The sequence below is a fragment of the Hydra vulgaris genome, chromosome 03, assembly GCF_038396675.1.
Source record: "Hydra vulgaris chromosome 03, alternate assembly HydraT2T_AEP".
NCBI classification, from domain to species: Eukaryota; Metazoa; Cnidaria; class Hydrozoa; order Anthoathecata; family Hydridae; genus Hydra; species Hydra vulgaris.
The window spans coordinates 22,267,501-22,285,000 of NC_088922.1; the positions used below are offsets into that span (position 1 = coordinate 22,267,501).

At 26.1% G+C, this 17,500-nt stretch overlaps 1 protein-coding gene across 1 annotated transcript in view; it reads right to left on the bottom strand.

The window, feature by feature from the left end:
- LOC100215612 (translocation protein SEC63 homolog) overlaps window positions 1-17,500 on the bottom strand; it is a 59,204-nt gene that overhangs the window by 27,196 nt on the left and 14,508 nt on the right. The window contains exons 5-8 of the mRNA XM_065792650.1: window positions 8,376-8,437; window positions 6,253-6,362; window positions 6,018-6,126; window positions 4,898-4,992 (exon numbers count right to left, since the gene is read on the bottom strand). Of these exons, the coding sequence (XP_065648722.1) occupies window positions 4,898-4,992; window positions 6,018-6,126; window positions 6,253-6,362; window positions 8,376-8,437 (376 nt within the window). The remainder of the gene's footprint in view (window positions 1-4,897; window positions 4,993-6,017; window positions 6,127-6,252; window positions 6,363-8,375; window positions 8,438-17,500) is intronic.

Sequence of the window (17,500 nt, forward strand, 5' to 3'; positions counted from 1 at the left end):
ATATATATATATATACATATATATATATATATATATATATACATATATATATATATATATGTATGTATGTATGTATGTATGTATGTATGTATGTATATATATATATTTACAAATATGAATGCAGCATTAGATATACACTGACGGTGCCATACTGATATGTGCAGCTGCGGGGGCTTAAGTACATATATTAACTGACAACAGGGAGAATGCAAAGAGTGCCACTACATAAACTAAGGCTTTGGATTGGGCAGGCCTTGTTTTAAAGTGTTATACATAGAGCAATTTACATATACCTTAAGCAATTTTACATAAGCAGTAAGCGATTTTGGTTAAGCAACTTATTATCATTTTTTAACTTTTAAATTATTCTATTAGCGGTAAGTTAAAAAAAGTAATTTTTTAAAAAGTCACATTAACTTTTAAATGGTGTTTATGTAAAATATTTGTTACAAAAGTTTGAATGACAATTATGTTAGATATAGGCGCTATTTACTAATGAAAAAAACTCAAAATTAAAAATATTATTTTATTTTGTTTTTATTTTATTGTAATGATTGATTTTTTTTGCTTGATTAATGCTAATACTTTAAGCTTGAAGCAAAGTTCACAGCAACATAACTTAATTCTGATAAAAATATGATTTAATTTAAAACTACTTTAATAAAAATATATAATCTAGAATATATATATATATATATATATATATATATATATATATATATATATATATATATATATATATATATATATATATACATATATATATAAATATATATATATATATATATACATATATATATATATATATATATATATATATATATATATATATATATATATATATATATATATATATATATATATATATATATATATATATATATATATATATATAACTAAATTTAGATTTTAAAAATATATAACTTATTTTTGATTTAAAAAATACATTTAGGTTTATTGAGAACAACTTTATTCTAACTTATTGACATGATTTTCACTTAATATTTAAAATATACTCTTATTTTTTTAATTATGATTACTACAACTATTATCATTAACTTTTTGTTTGTTTATTTTTTATTATTATCATCAAAGTATGATTTTTAAATGTTTACCTTGTTTATGTTCTATGTGTGTATGCTTATTATTAATCATATTATATTTAAAAATTGGTGTCACTCCTTTGATCAGAATTGTTTGATTGACACCATCATTATCAATCATTTAGTTATTATTAATAAATACTTATAATTAATTTATTCATTATTATATTATTTTATATTATTATCATTTATATATATATATATATATATATATATATATATATATATATATATATATATATATATATATATATATATATATACATATATATATTTTTTTATTAAGCAATTATTTTTACTTACTACAATCAATAGTTATAAATTTTTTTATTATTATTATTACAAATGTTATTATTATATTTATTATTATTATAATATTATTGCATGATTTAAAAAGGAAAATAAATATTTTGTTGTTGTTGTTGTTGTTGTTATTAAAATTAAAGTTAATGCTTAGATTTAACTTAACTGTTAAATTTATTTTAAAATATTATTCAATATTGAAATTTTATTTGTTCTTAAAAAAAAATCAGCTCATTTCTATTGCAATTGTTTTTTCGGTTTCCTTTAACATTTTTTTTTTTACTCAAAATTAAATTTTAAATAAACGGCTGCATCAAAAATTTGCACAAAACATAAATTATACTTTTTTTTTATATAACGCAAGTTAAATCGCAGCGATTATTTTTAATAAACAATATATACAGTGATATAATTTTAATAAATGATGTTTGGAAAAGTAATCTTTGCTTTCACAAGAAAATCGTTAATAAAATAATAAGCTTTTAATAAATAAAGTAAATAAATGTTGAGAAAAGAAAGAAATTTGTTAATATCTAACATTTTTTAAAATGAAATATTAAATTGAGTTATTTAATATTAAAAAAAAATAAAATAAAGTAAACATTCCCTTATTGTAATAATAAAAAGATGTTAAATAACATTTAGCTCGTTTTGCTTTTTTAAATTACTGAATTAATATTAATTATTATTAATGCAGTAATTTAAAAAAGTTAATGTCTTTAAAAATAAAAAAATTTAGAGAATTTTATGATGCCAAATTAGTGATATCATTAGGCTAATGCATTAAGCATATTTTATTCAAAACAGGGCCTGATGGGCAGCAAAGTTTTTTAAATTAACCTTTTTTTCTTCTTTTGAAGTTTTTTTTTTTTTAATACTTTTTATAAATGTTCGACAAAAAAAAACTCTTACTGCATTCAACTCTGTAATGCAGTATAGCCAAAAGAAATATTTCTCTTGTTATGAATAATAAAATCAAAATTTTTATAATTTTTTTTTAATACTTTTTAATTTAAAATTTTAATTATCATAACATTTTGGACTAGCCATAAGGTTACTAAATGAGTGACCTGTTTAGTCTTTTGTTTGCTTATACCATAAAATCAGCTCCTTCATATTCCTCAATACACCCTTAATGGTTTTGTGGTTACAATTAAACAGTTTTTTGGCTTTCCGTAGGGAACTCTTTAGTTTGTGATTTTAGATTTTTGAGTTTCATGCTCTCTTCTATGGGACTACAATTAAACAATTTCAACTTTTATTAATTTCCCAGAAAAATAAAATTAATCTAAAAAAATAATAATAAAAGCAACTAATGGGCAGTGATTAGGTTTAACTTTATGCTAATTTTTAATTGACATATATTATATAAATGTCTTTGTGCAATAAGCCTTTTAAGAAATGTCATTGATGATATCATACTAATATTGCCATTTAGGGGACTTCAGTAGAAACATTGACTGGGAGTTTGAGATTGAACATTTATATGCAAAAGCATTTACATCTTTAGCATATACATCAACTGAGTTTGGGTTTAGGTATCTAGATGTAAAAGGCACTTATAAAAAAATTAATAATTTTAAATTTATTTTACAAAAGAGAGCTAAAAATCCTTAAAACAAAAGAGCAATAATAAATTAGTAGAAAATCAATAATATAATATAAAAAAAATTTGATAAATAATTTCTACTAATTTATATATATATATTTTTTTTAGTTGTACTTAAGTACTCTACTTCTACTGGGACTTGGTGTGGGGTTTCCAGCGGTATTACAACAACACATCAGACGGTGTAAGAAAATTATTTAATTCAAATATATATAGCTACATTTAATTTTTGTTTAGAGTGATGATCCTTCTTTAGATGACAACAATTATGATGTTAATGAAAATGACTATAATCCAGAGTCTTATGAAGAAGAATGGTTCAGAATACTTCATGAAATTACAAACCTTTACTGAGATAGTGAATATTATTACGGAAAAGAAAGTTTTGAATGAGAAGTTTTGAATGGGTGGAAAACTCAAAAGTCCTAATTATTGTAAAAAAAAATTTCAATTAAAGTTAATGATAAAGAAACGTTTTTCATAAAATTAGTTACAATTTAGATGGCAAACCAAAAATAATATCTGGAATTGAAAAAGAAGAACAAGAAAATATTTAACGCATAAAATTATTACGAATAGAATTGAATTTGTAAAACAAATGTAATTAAAGACGTTCTAGAAGAATTTAATAGCATGGAAACTCTTGAAGGTTCTTGACAATAAAAATATCAAATACTGGTGCAGACGATGGTCATCGTGACATTATCTAATTGTCAAACTAGAAAAGAACAATAAATAGAAAATTACACTTTGTTGTATGTCAACTCCACCAGAATAAATTACAAGTAATTATTTTACTTGATGGAAAAACAAACCATCTTAAAAAACATTTAAAAAAGTAGTTTGTTCATCTGTTTTAGAAGATTTCATTCACAAAATCTTTGAATAAATTTTTCTACAATAAATTAAGAAATTCAATTTTGATGAAAGTGTTGTTTCAGATTGAAGTAATAAGCAAAGAAAATTATATGAAGATACTGTAGTTATAAGTACAGGCCAAGTCTCCATAAAAATTGCAATGCTAAACCTGGACCTGTGAACCATGCAAGATGGTTGACACTTACATTAAGTATTAGGTATAAATATACTAGAGAGACAGAAATCCTTCTGCAAAATTAACTATGATAACAAAAGTATATAGTTCAATTATATGCTCTATTTTGGTTTGCTATAAAAAGATCAGATTATTACATAGACTCAACAAAAAAAATTTTTTAATGATTGAGCTGACAAAACTACAGGATAAAAAAATAAAAGAAGTTGTCTTAGCTGGAAATTCGTATTGCTGTTAACAAGAAAATTTCTCTATTGCATGATTATGGATGCTGAGAAAGGAAACCAAGATAAATCTATAAATCAAATACTCAAAATTAAAAAGCTAAATGAGGAAAATAAATTTGTTTCCAAGATTAAAGCCAAATCAATTATAAAGATTGATTTAAATTGTCAATGTTGGAATGGTCTAGTAGAAGTATGTCAAATTAAGGTGGAACCTCCTACTACAACTTGCTTTTCCTCATATTCTGGAAAGACACCAGGAATCTTAATGCAGATTGTTGTTTTTAAACAAACACCCTAAAATAAAATAATTCATTTGTATATGAATAACAGCTTCAGTATAAAAATTGACTGATGCGTTAATGTTTAAGCAGACATAATCTGGACATAAAAGAGATCAAAATTAGAAAAAAATTTTGCTTTTTTTTTCATGTCTGAATTAATAAGTTTTGCAATTAAAAATGAAAAATAAAATACAGACCAAAAAAACTATAATGCAATATCTCCATAAATCAATTATTACTATTCTACAAATACATTTAAAAACAGATAAAATTAAAACCTAAAAAAACAATTTCATCATACAAATAACAAGTCAACCTACCATTGGTAATTCAACATTGTCACTCGGTCTTTCTTGAACATTATTATTATGGCCTTTTTCAAATTCCATTGAACCAGCCAAAATCATTATTACACCTAGAAATACACATATTTTAGTGTCTTTATTTTTTATATAAAAGTTGCAAATCTGAAAAAAAAAGGAATAAGAGTAGAATTTAAAAATTAAAGATAAATAACAGTTTAAGGATAGGTGGGAAAGATCATTATTGAGAACTATAACTTATATATATATATATATATATATATATATATATATATATATATATATTCATTTTTAAAGAAAGAATGGTGACTAAGCGGGAGGGTTGTGGGGTGATGCTATAATAAACTTTTTCAAACACAATTTAATAACAAATAGTGGAATATGGAAATAAGACAAAAATCCATCATTTCCATAATTTTTCCTTTGAAAAAACGATTACTTAAAAAGACTGGTAAAAATTATTGAAGAACTTTATTTTCTAAAGATTTTTTTATTTAATATACAAGATATAAGAAAGTATAAATGCATTCATTGAATAATACAAAGAGCTCTGTTAGTGAAACAATGTCCAAATAGGGTAGATTTTTATAGTTGGTACAAATTTGGAGAAGATGATAATGATGCCAATGATTAGGAGAAGATGATAATGATGCCAATGATTAGGATGATGATAATCATTGTCATCATCATTATCATAATCATCTTAATCATCATCATCAACTGTATGCTTGATGATGATGATGATGAAAATGATGATGATGATGATGATGATATTATGATGACGATGAGATGATATATATACCTTTATATAAAATATATCATGAATTTTAAATAGCAATAATATATTTATAAGGAATATCAATAGTAATGCAGCGGGGTTGATATTTGACCGGGCCCCGGCCCCGGTCAAATATCAACCCCGGTCGCTTACTACTTTAGTGTCTCTTGTAACTAAAGTAACAGCTTTGGTAGAAGATCTCTCACAAATTAAAATCATCTTTTACACAAGACAAAGAAGATTTGGTAAAACTGCAACTTTGCTATCACATTTTCTTATATATCTATAATATTTATTTTATTATGAATATAAAAAATATAAATTCCAATAATCTCTCACGTTTAATTGACATATTTGGTGTTTTGTGGAAAAAATACCAATATAGTTGATCAGTATCCATAAGCACCTCATCAGCACTGTATTGAATTGATCTATACCACCAAGTACCCTATGAAAGACTGTATACTGAACTATTTTTTAAGAAATAAAATAAAAAAAAGAATTGTAATAAAAAGTATATTAAAAATAAAATAAATATAAATAACAACAAAATAGGCTAAAAAATAACACCTACCACAACAATCGGTAATATAATGATAAATGCAACTAAGTATGCCCCAAGAACCCACATTGAATTTTTTTTATCAACAATCCAGGACGGTAGAGCAATACCAAATTGTGTAGCTAAAGTATAGATAAATATACATTTTACCTTTCATACAATTACATATATTTTAAAACATAAGTGGTAAACAATGGTATACAATATATTGGTAATACAAGTGGTAGTCTGTGATAAGACATTACAATCTTATTATATAAATATTTGAAAACCGAAACTTATTACCATCTTTGCTCTCTTGTGAATCTTAACTTTATAATAAATTAATTGAAGGAGGCTATAAACATTACAACAATAATTTAAAACAACTTTTAGTTTTAGATTAAAATTGTTTTGTTGATTTTTTTTTTTTTTTTAATTTTTAATAAGGTATACTGCTTTCTGATTGTCTTGGGTTTATTTATGCTAAAAGTACCTATTTGGTTTTATATGTCTTAAAAAGAAACTTATTTTAATTAATTTTTTTCATGTTTTTGTCCGGTAGTATGGTAAGTGATTTATTTAGTTATTTTTATTTATGTTGTAGTAGATCTACACTTTTAATATAATATCATCAATAAAATCATAAATTTGGGGATGGTTGGGTTTTAACTTCATGCAGTGAGTACTTTTTTACTGCAGTATGGAATAGGCTTAAGTCGCAGGCTAAAGCATAAGTGGCAATGACGTTTTTCTGACGGGATAAACTAGTTATTAATGCTGATCCTCATCGAAATACCAGTAATAATAGACATGACTCTGAGGAGATGTTTATTACTTAATCACTACACAAATTATGTTTAAACATTAGCATTAATGTTTTTTTTTTCCATTGTGAGGCCTTACATTGTTGTATGCTTACTTTTTATTTTGTAGTCAATATTTTGCTTTATTAGTTTTTGTTTGGTGATATATTTGTTGTATATCTTTGTTCACTTTAAGTGTTTATAAAAAAAATTATTTTTTATTATTGTAAGTACTTTTTGGATGCATTGTCTATCTTATATATTTTTAAATATTCTTCTATTAATCTTTATTTTGGTCTTGACAAATGTCAAATATATTTTTTTCGAAAAATAATTCTCCTTTATTCTAATGTAACTCATTTTTCTCTCAGGCGTTCACTGCTCATGTGTGACCATTCAGCAAATTTATATGCCAAAGTTTTTAAATTATATATTGGTAGAGGCTAAATAACTCTTCTTGTTATCTCCTAATGAGGGTACAGCTATAAAACTATTTAATTAAGTTTAATGTTTCTGAGATAGACGAGTAGTAAGACCTCCTAAACTTTGTGGTGGCTCTCAGAGAAGCTGATTACTATCAACAGCTGTAAAATATCAGAGCATTAACAGCGCCATATTGTGCATGGAAGATGCTCCTGTTAGTGCATTTAGTGCATATCAAGTTTCAAAAAAAAAGATAGCCATGACTCCCACAGCTTATTGCTAAGGGTTTCATGCAGTTGAGTTAAGTTCTCTAATTGTTAAGAACATGAATAAAGTAAGTTTAATGTAGTTTTATAGAGCTTTATTTTGCCGCAAATTCTTAAAACACATACTATAAAACGTGGTCAAGTTGTCTAAAAAAATTATTAAATGTGAATGAACAAGGCATGCGACAGCACGCACTTACCAGGAAGGCTTGTATATATATAAATAAGTAAACGTCAAACAATACGAATTCTCTTATTACAAATATTAATTCATTAGGGGTCATCCATATATTATGTCACGCTTGGATAGGGAGGAGTTAGTGGTTTTTTGATGAATCATACAGAACTTGTTACTATAGAGTTACGATGTTGTGACGAAGGATAGGGGAAGGCAGTCAAAAACAGTCATTTTTGAAGACGACCCTTTATAAGAAATTTTTGTTGGATTGTGGTCATCACCATCATCAAATAATAAAATTATACAAAATTTTTGTACGTTAAAAAATAACGGTTTAAAATAATCTGATGTCTGCAGTTAAACAGAAAAAATCCATTAAACTGCTGACATCAGTAAATTTTAAACTGCTTTTCAAGTAATTTTAGTTTGTGCAAACTTGTTAGAAGAAATTTAATGTATTATGATAATACTACAAAAACTTACCACCAGGACCATCAGGATTGCCATATTTATCCCAATTTTCTTTTGACTCTTCATCTGTTAATCTAAAGTTTTTAAAACATATAAAAATAATACATCAGAATATGTTAATATATAAGATTATATGTTTTCTCTGTAGATAGTTGGTAAAATCTTTAACTTTATTTCCAGGAAAAAATGAAAAACTATAAATATACAGTGTTTAATAATCTTGGGTAAAGACATTTTAATAAGTGGAAAAAAAAACATTCTAAATAAGAATATAAAAATATGATCAAAAAATTAACTAATATCATAGTCATGTGTTTTTCCTGTTTTTATATCAATTATATATATATATATATATATATATATATTATATATATATATATATATATATATATATATATATATATATATATATATATTTATATTTATACATATATTTATATATATATATATATATACATATATATATATATATATAAATAAATATATGCCATACTGAAATAGCCTGCTGTCCTCGGCAGCAGGCTATTTCAGTATGACATCAGACTGCTCACCTAAACCAGAAGTATAAGATATATATATATATATATATCTTAGTATATCAGAAGTATAAGATTGATATAGATATATATATATATATATATATATATATATATATATATATATATATATATATATATATATATATATATATATGATGGCATAGCGCCTATGATGGCATACCGGTCATATTTCCATTAAAATTGGTTTTGGTAAAAAAATGATTAGACCTACATGACTATACTGACTTTAAATTAGTTTTAGTGAAAAAACGTCCCTTGTGCACAAGTATTGTTTTTATAATTAACAAAAATCGATTTTGAGATGTGCTGTTGTAGTTTTATTTCCTTCATATATTTAAGATTGTGATTTTACTATTAACTGTGCAGAAATGAAATTTTCATGCATTTTATATTCAAGTTTTGTGCATTTAGTGGAATAGTTACTTTAATTTTATCTTTTGAACAAAGCAGACAGCTTGTTTTAATGAAAATGATGACTTTTACCCATGATGGCATACTGACGAGTTGGGGGTGTTGAAATATTGACGAGTTGGGAAAATCTTTTTTTTTATAAGAAAAACTTATTTTTAAGTAAAGTTAAAAGAAAGCGATGCTCCAAATTTTTTTTTTAGTCCAAAAAATACGTAAAACGCAATATATCCTATGCGCATGCGCAAAATTTTACAATGCTAGTGTGTAGCATGAAATGGTAAATTAGGATGGTTTCGAGTAATTTCTGGCTTTTCTGAGGGAAGACTCTAAGGTTAAATGAAATCATTAAGTTACCCTCGATCCTAACTAGCCCCATCCTCCCCTATGCCATCATAGGAGCAGTGGTTGCCTATGATGGCATACTTGTGCTTTTTTTTACAATAAGAATAACTTATAAAAAAAATAAAACTGATGAAAACTCCCAGGGTAATTATTGTTCTAGATGTAACAAGGAATGTATCCATATCAAAACTTTTATTATTGGTCTTCAGTATAGTGAATAATGAAGCTTCAAAGTTAAGTATGCCATCATAGGCGCCTTTCCCCTATATATATACTAGCTGGAGTTACCCGGCGTTGCCCGGGCCAATATTTAAACTGGCTTACCTGATATCTGTACACAAAGATGGGCCCAAAAATGGGCCCAAAAAATGGTCCCCCCTGACCCCGGGGGTCGGGGTATGGGGTCAAAACCCAGCTAAGAACCTTCTCCCCTCGAGGACTACCCCCATGCCAAATTTCATCGAGATCGGTCCGGCGGTTTGGATTTCTATAGAGAACAAACAAACAAACACACATTGCCCTTTATATATATATTAAGATTAAGATTATATATTATATATATATATATATATATATATTAGGGTGTCCCAAAATGACATGAATTTTTTTAGTTTTTAACTATTTTTAGATTTTCAGTCAGTTTCATATGTAATTTTATCTACTAAAAGCAAAAAGAGCAAAAAATTTTCTTATTTGACAAAGAAGCAAAGAAATGATTGGTATAAACTAATAATATTAAAGCACAATGGGAATAAGTACTAAGAAATTCAAAATCTCATTTTTTTTTTAAATTATAACAGCAAAATAACAATATTTTAAAGGTATAATAAAAAAGAGATTGCTTAGAGCATATTTTCAAAAATTAAGTTTTTGAAACGCTTGTTTATTTATGTGAGGAAGAACTTTTCGGTGGTGTTCTACTGCACGTAAAAGAAATTCTTTCTGCTTGTCATCTTTTGTAATAGATGTTGCATGGTCTTAAATTAGTTTAACAGCTCATGCTAACCAACCACCGTCCTTGTTTGAATACCCGAATAGATTTAGAATGTTGCTTGATTTTGGTCCAATTAAATCAGTCAAACAAGTACTCTGCTTCAGAAGAAAAAATTGTGGAAAGCCTATATCGTGTTCACAGTTTTCTTTTATACTTTTCAGAATTGTTTTAGCAATTTTAGTTTTATCACCTTATCAAAAAAAATGAAAGAGGGTACATTTCTTTGGTTAAATACCAAAGATGCTGATTAAATATTTCCAGGGCAGCAACAGCAACATCATTGTCAATTTTTTTATAAATAAGCATTTCTTTGTAGAAATGCTTTTTCCAAATCATTAAATGGGGCGTCGATTGTGCTTATGCACATAAGCCATATTTTCACATAAAATAGTAAAGTAAATTTACAAATCTGTGATAATTTCTCTATAAAACTTTCTTCATACTCTGCCAGGTCAGCTAAAGCAAACATTTTAGATGTACAAATCATTCCATCATATATAACTTCCAACATTCTAGATCATTTTCCACCTTCCATCATTCTAGATGGATGTGTACAAGATTGTACACATCCATCTAGAATGATGGAAGGCTCTAGGTTTGTACCACTGTATATTTATTTGTTTTGGATTGAGTAATTGCAAAGCAAATTGAAAACATTCTCGATAATCATCTCTTAATATTTTTCGAGATTTCCGGTTAAGTAAACCAGACAAAAAAATTATTACTTCTGCTTGTTTGATCTTTAATACTGGTTCTTCAATTTTTATTTTTCTAAAAGTAGTATCTGAAGTTAATGAAAGTTTAGGCCATACCTAATTTTTAAAGTGTCTAAATGGTTCGTAATTTGGAGATTTACATTCTCCAAAAACTTTTGAGTAAACATTTTTTTCAAAAATATGGTGTTGAAAGGCACACCAAAGTAACTTTTTGTTAAAGTGTTCAATTAACTTTGCAGAACCATTTATCTGACCTGAATTTGATGGAGTTGTGTCAAAAATCATTGCCACAAGTGTTTTTTCTAGTTTCCATGTCTTTACAGCATCTATGGTAGCCGTTGCCTGACTTCGCCTAGTTGTATCAGGAATCCTGGATACACACAACAAGGGTAGGTAATAATTTACCAACAATATTATCAAACTTCTCATCATTTTTCCTCAATTTACTATTGCTCATAACTGATCGAATATTTTCTTATATGTGCTATTATATCTATAGATAAAAAGTAACTATAAATAATAAAATTATTTGAATAATGTAACATTAATATTCATCATAAAAGATTTTCTCATCTCAAATATTGCGAATAATATTATTTAATAATTTTTAAGAATTTTTAAATTGAAACAAGTTATATTTACTAATATTAGCTATGATACATTGTTTAGAATTATAATAGTGATCAATATTGATACAAAACATTTTTAATTGCAATAATACATTTATATATTTAGCCTAAAATCACAGTTAAAAAGTAAATAATTTTGAAAAAGTGGGCGGCAGAGGGAGTGAAAACTTTAAAAGAAAGGCTGGGGGGGGAGAAACTTCATAATTTTCCAAAAATCTTCTTATTTTCACTTTTAACAGACAAAACTACATACAAAACTGAAGGAAGATTTTTTTTTTTGGGGACCTTATATATATAAATATATTTTTGGGACCCTAATATATATATATAAATTGTTTAGTGTTTTTTTTATAATAATGTACAAAAAAAAACTCTTGTTTGTTTAACCGAAACTGGAAACATTTAATCGGCACCAATATTATAAAAACAAATTTTTTATAATAGATCTGATATATTTAGTATTAATATGAAAAAAAATACAACTTTTTGTTGACAAAACAAAAATCCAACTATTAATAAAAATAACTGCAATTACCTTAATAAAAACAATTGTCCTTTAATGTGAAGTGTATAACCTGACAACAAAATCGTGCAAATTATGCCTTAATGAAAAATATGAAATTATTTCAAACAATGACAACAGTTTATTTAATAAGAAAACTGAAATTATAATGAAATATCGGCATAGAAATAAATTCCTTCTTTGTTAATTTGACACAGGGTAAAGGTAGACTTCATGTAATCGATTTTTTAATGTCAGACCCTATTGCATTCTTAATTTGTATTTTTAACAGTTTTTTAATTTTTTGGTTTTTAAAATATATAGCTGATGATTGCCGCTAGGCATGAAACTCTGAGTACAAACAAAAAGTTGTATTTTTTTCATTTTAGTACTAAATAAATAAATAAATAAATATATATATATATATATATATATATATATATATATATATATATATATATATATATATATATATACTAACATATATATACTTATATATATATACAACCCTCGGAATTAGGAAAAAATAAAGTCAAGATATATTATGCATAATGGTTTACCCTTTGCAGCTTCGTATGTAATGGTGTTAACTGTCTCAATCAAATTTGTTGTGCATGATTTGTTTGGAACAAAACCAGTTTGCCTTTCAGAATTAAGACTATTTAAAACTAAATGTTCCAGAATTATGTCCCGAATAAGCTTTTCGAACATTTTACAAATTACAGATGTCAAGGATATTGGTCTATAGTTTTCTGATCAAGTTTTGATCCCCCTTTATAAATAGGTGATATATTTGCAACAGGCCAATGGTAAGGGACACAACCATTGTCAAAATTCAATTTAAAAATATAGATAATGGGATCAACAAAACCTTCTGCAGCATGTTTTAAAACAGACTAATTTTATCAAAAGCCATCGCTTTTGACTCATCAATAGTTTCTAACATTTTTGGTATTTTTTCATTGGTAATCATATCAGATAATATACTGTCATCAAACTGATTTTCACATCTTTGCAAGAACTTGGGTATTGCTTGGTCATCATCTTTTACAAACACTGACTTAAATTGCTTATTTAATATATTTGAAATGTCTGATATTTCAGTTGTAATTTGTTTATTTTTCATGGCTCTAATTTGGGATTTAACATTTTGTTTTTTATTTACGTAAGAGAATAAAAGTTTAGGTGTTAGCTTCGCTCTTTTTACTAAATCGATCGCGTATTCTCGAGTTGATCTTTTAATTTGTTTTTTAACATTAGCGTTGAATTCCTTTTAAGATTCTTGACTTCACCGGTACAAATTCAAATAAAATAGAGATTGTTTCATCTTTATTGCCTTTTTAACTTTTGCATCCAGCCATGGTTGACTATTCTTTTTTATTAAAAATATTGTTATTAAAAATAGGAACAAACTTGACCACGGCTGTTTATAAATATGTTTTGTAAATTTGTAAAAATATGTTTTGTAAATTTGTATACATTGAAAAAGTTATGTTAACTATGAAGAAACTTAAAACAAAAACTTATTGTAATAAAGTCTCATGCAATAATCTCTTAGTGTTGAGCTTTTATGACACTGCAATGTTTACAGCCCCCTCAAATTGAGGGGGTTAAAACAAAAATTAGGGTTTTTTTGTTCCCAAGCTCCAATCACCCCAATTCTTTGCAAAACATTCTTTTTTTATATAAGCATAAACATACAAAAGTTTGGAGTTTGCACAATGCCTGTAAGTGTCAAAATTCAAACATCTAAAAATTCAGTGTACACCACTGATATATATATATATATATATATATCAGTGGTGTACACTGGTGTATAATGGTGTAACCACTGATATATATATATATATATATATATATATATATATATATATATATATATATATATATATATATATATATAATATATATATATATATATATATATATATATATATATATATATATATATATATGTAGATTGCACAAAATTCTTAAAAGAAACATAAAAGGCCATAATTTTGCATTGAATAATAAAAATGAATTTCTCAAGAAAAAAAATACTGAAAATTGTAACTGCAAGCAAAAACTTGATTGCCCTATGAATGGCAAATGCTTATCAAAAAATATTATTTACAAATGCAAAACAACCCTGATAAACATTATATTGGCTTAACCGAGGGCAAATGGAAAAACGTTATGCCAATCACAAACAATCTTTTAAACATAAGAAATACTCAAAAGAGACTATGCTGTCTAAATATATATGGCAACTAAAACAAAAAAATAGTAATTTTAAATTAAACTGGTCTATCCTAAAAACTGTGCCTGCTTATAATAACATTTCCAAAAAATGTATACTATGTTTACAAGAAAAATTTGAAATTATTACTCATTTAGATCAAGAAAATTTACTGAATAAAAAAATCAGAATTAATTTTTAAATGCAGACATGAAAATAAGTTCCTTTTAAAAAATTATAAAAACAAATGACCAGTCCAAATTTATCTTAATTCTAAAGAATTCTTTTCATGATTTTTTAATCATCTAATGTAGTTGATGCAACTTCCTGGTTGCAAAATACTGCAGTTATTACATAATTAATTATAACAACTCCCAACTTCTTGTGAAATAATTTTTCTTTAATTTGAAAACTTTTTTATGTTTAGACATTCTTCCTGATGAACCCACTGATGGTGAAACATAGTGTAGAAGAAATCAAAAATTAGATAAGTGTTTTTACTAATTTATATATATATATATATATATATATATATATATATATATATATATATATATATATATATATATATATATATATATATATATATACAACATTAAAAACACGTTAAAGCGTTAATAATTTAATGCAAGTTAAAAAAATGAACACAGATCAAACTTTCTAATTCATAAATTTTTTTTGGCGATTAGATTAGATCAAAAATTTTTTGGCGATGCTAATTTTGATTAGCATCAAAAAATAATTTTTGAGCAATAACAAAATTTCTATACCACTTTCTTATTTCTAATCAATGTTTACTCGCATGATGACACCATTTTGTTTTATTTGTCTCAAACTTGTCTCTCTAACCTTATACTTTTTATTTTTGAAATTGTTTTGATCGCATTGTTATTTTGTCAATTAATTTATTAAAGTTCCAAAATTTTTATATCTTATCCTAACGAAATTTATTTATTAATAATTTAAATGGGTTCAAACGGCAATCAATCTATCCTCAACGGAGCCTTTACTTTTAAAGACGAGTCAAAAAAATTGGTTATCTGTAACTATCATTCCAAGGATTTTGCATACCACCATAGTCTAACAACGCTTCAGTATCATTTGAACAGTAAACATGTGTTCTTCACAACTACTAGTAAAAATCAAAGCAAGACAGTATTAAATCAAAAAATGACGTAAATAAACAAATTTCTGCAGATAAATCAAAGGAAATTACGGAAGCCATTGTTTGCTGGGTTGCCAGTAGCTGTCGACCACTCAACATTGTTACAGATCCAGGTTTGACGGATGTCATTCGAACAGCAACACCCGACTACAGCTACAACACACACAATTAAAAAAAAATTGCAAACACTCTATGAAGATGAGAAGAAAAAGAAAATAGACCTTGTAAACATGGCTACTAGTATAGCAATTACCTGTGATCATTGATCTTCAATGGGTAATGTCAGTTACCTTGATTTAACATGCCATTTAATAGATAACAACTGGATGTTGAACTCATTTGCCTTAGGTGTTCATCAAACATCGGACCGACACACCAGTGACAATGTTTCAACCCACATTAGAAATATTGCCAATGAATGAGGATTATTTGAAAAAATATTTTCTATTGGTACTGATAATGGTAAAAACATTGTAAATTGTTGGACATTTTAAACATAGTCCAGCAAATAATATGGAATTACATGAAAATCAGATTGACCTCGACCTGCCACAAGAAAGTCTAATTCAGCAGACGTATGTTGAAAAACCATCACAGTAACACTTGATGAGCAAAACCATCGCTTACAGGCTTTGACAGAAAGAGAGTGGGAAAAAATGAAAAAAATTGCTGATGTTTTGCAAGCATGCAAAGTGGCTTCAGAATTGTTAGGTGGTAACAAATACGTATCTAGTTCGGTGGTTTTACCAATTAGATGCCACTTATCATGTGAAATGGATATTCAAGATGACGATCCTTGTTACATCACGCTATTTAAAGAAAAACTGGTAAATGAAATGGAGCACAGATTTAATGACTTTTCGAATGATAGTTGGTTGTAAATCTCACCATCATTAGATTCAAGATTTAAAAATTAATCATTTATAGCGTCAAATGAAAGATCACATGTCTGGCAGAGATTATCAAAGCTTCTTGAATCTGTTCTAGAGCTCAGACCAGTATTAATAGAACAAGAACCAAAAGAGGTGAGCATTTTGTAGTAATAAATTTGATATTGTTTTTTTTATTGAACTATTCTAATGACATAATAATGGATTCAAAATTGCATTTATTAAAATAATCTTTTTTTATAGATAAAATTCTATGAGTACTATAATATAAATTGAAATAGTTAGATAATGTCTATATGCTTTAATAATGGCAATATTTGAATAATTATTTTGCAACAGGCATCAGCAAAAAAGTTTAAAATGGCATTTAATCTACTAGGTCTGTATGAAGTTGATTCCCCAAGTGAAGATGAAGTGAGTCGATATCGAAAAGAACCCTGCACCAAAATGGATTCAGATTCTGTTCAGTGGTGGAAGCTATATCAAGGTTCATATCCTCGATTAGCAACAATTGCAAAGAAATATTTAGTCAGTTTGTTTAGCCAGCGCATTTTTTTTTTTTGGCGAGTGCATAAAAAAGCGCTTGCCTAAAAAAAATAGTTTTTTTAAATTGCAACTTATCTTTTTTGCTCATCAAATACTTTTATGAAAAATCGTAAAAACACTTTAATGTATGAATTATATTTAGAACTTAAATAAAAAAATTG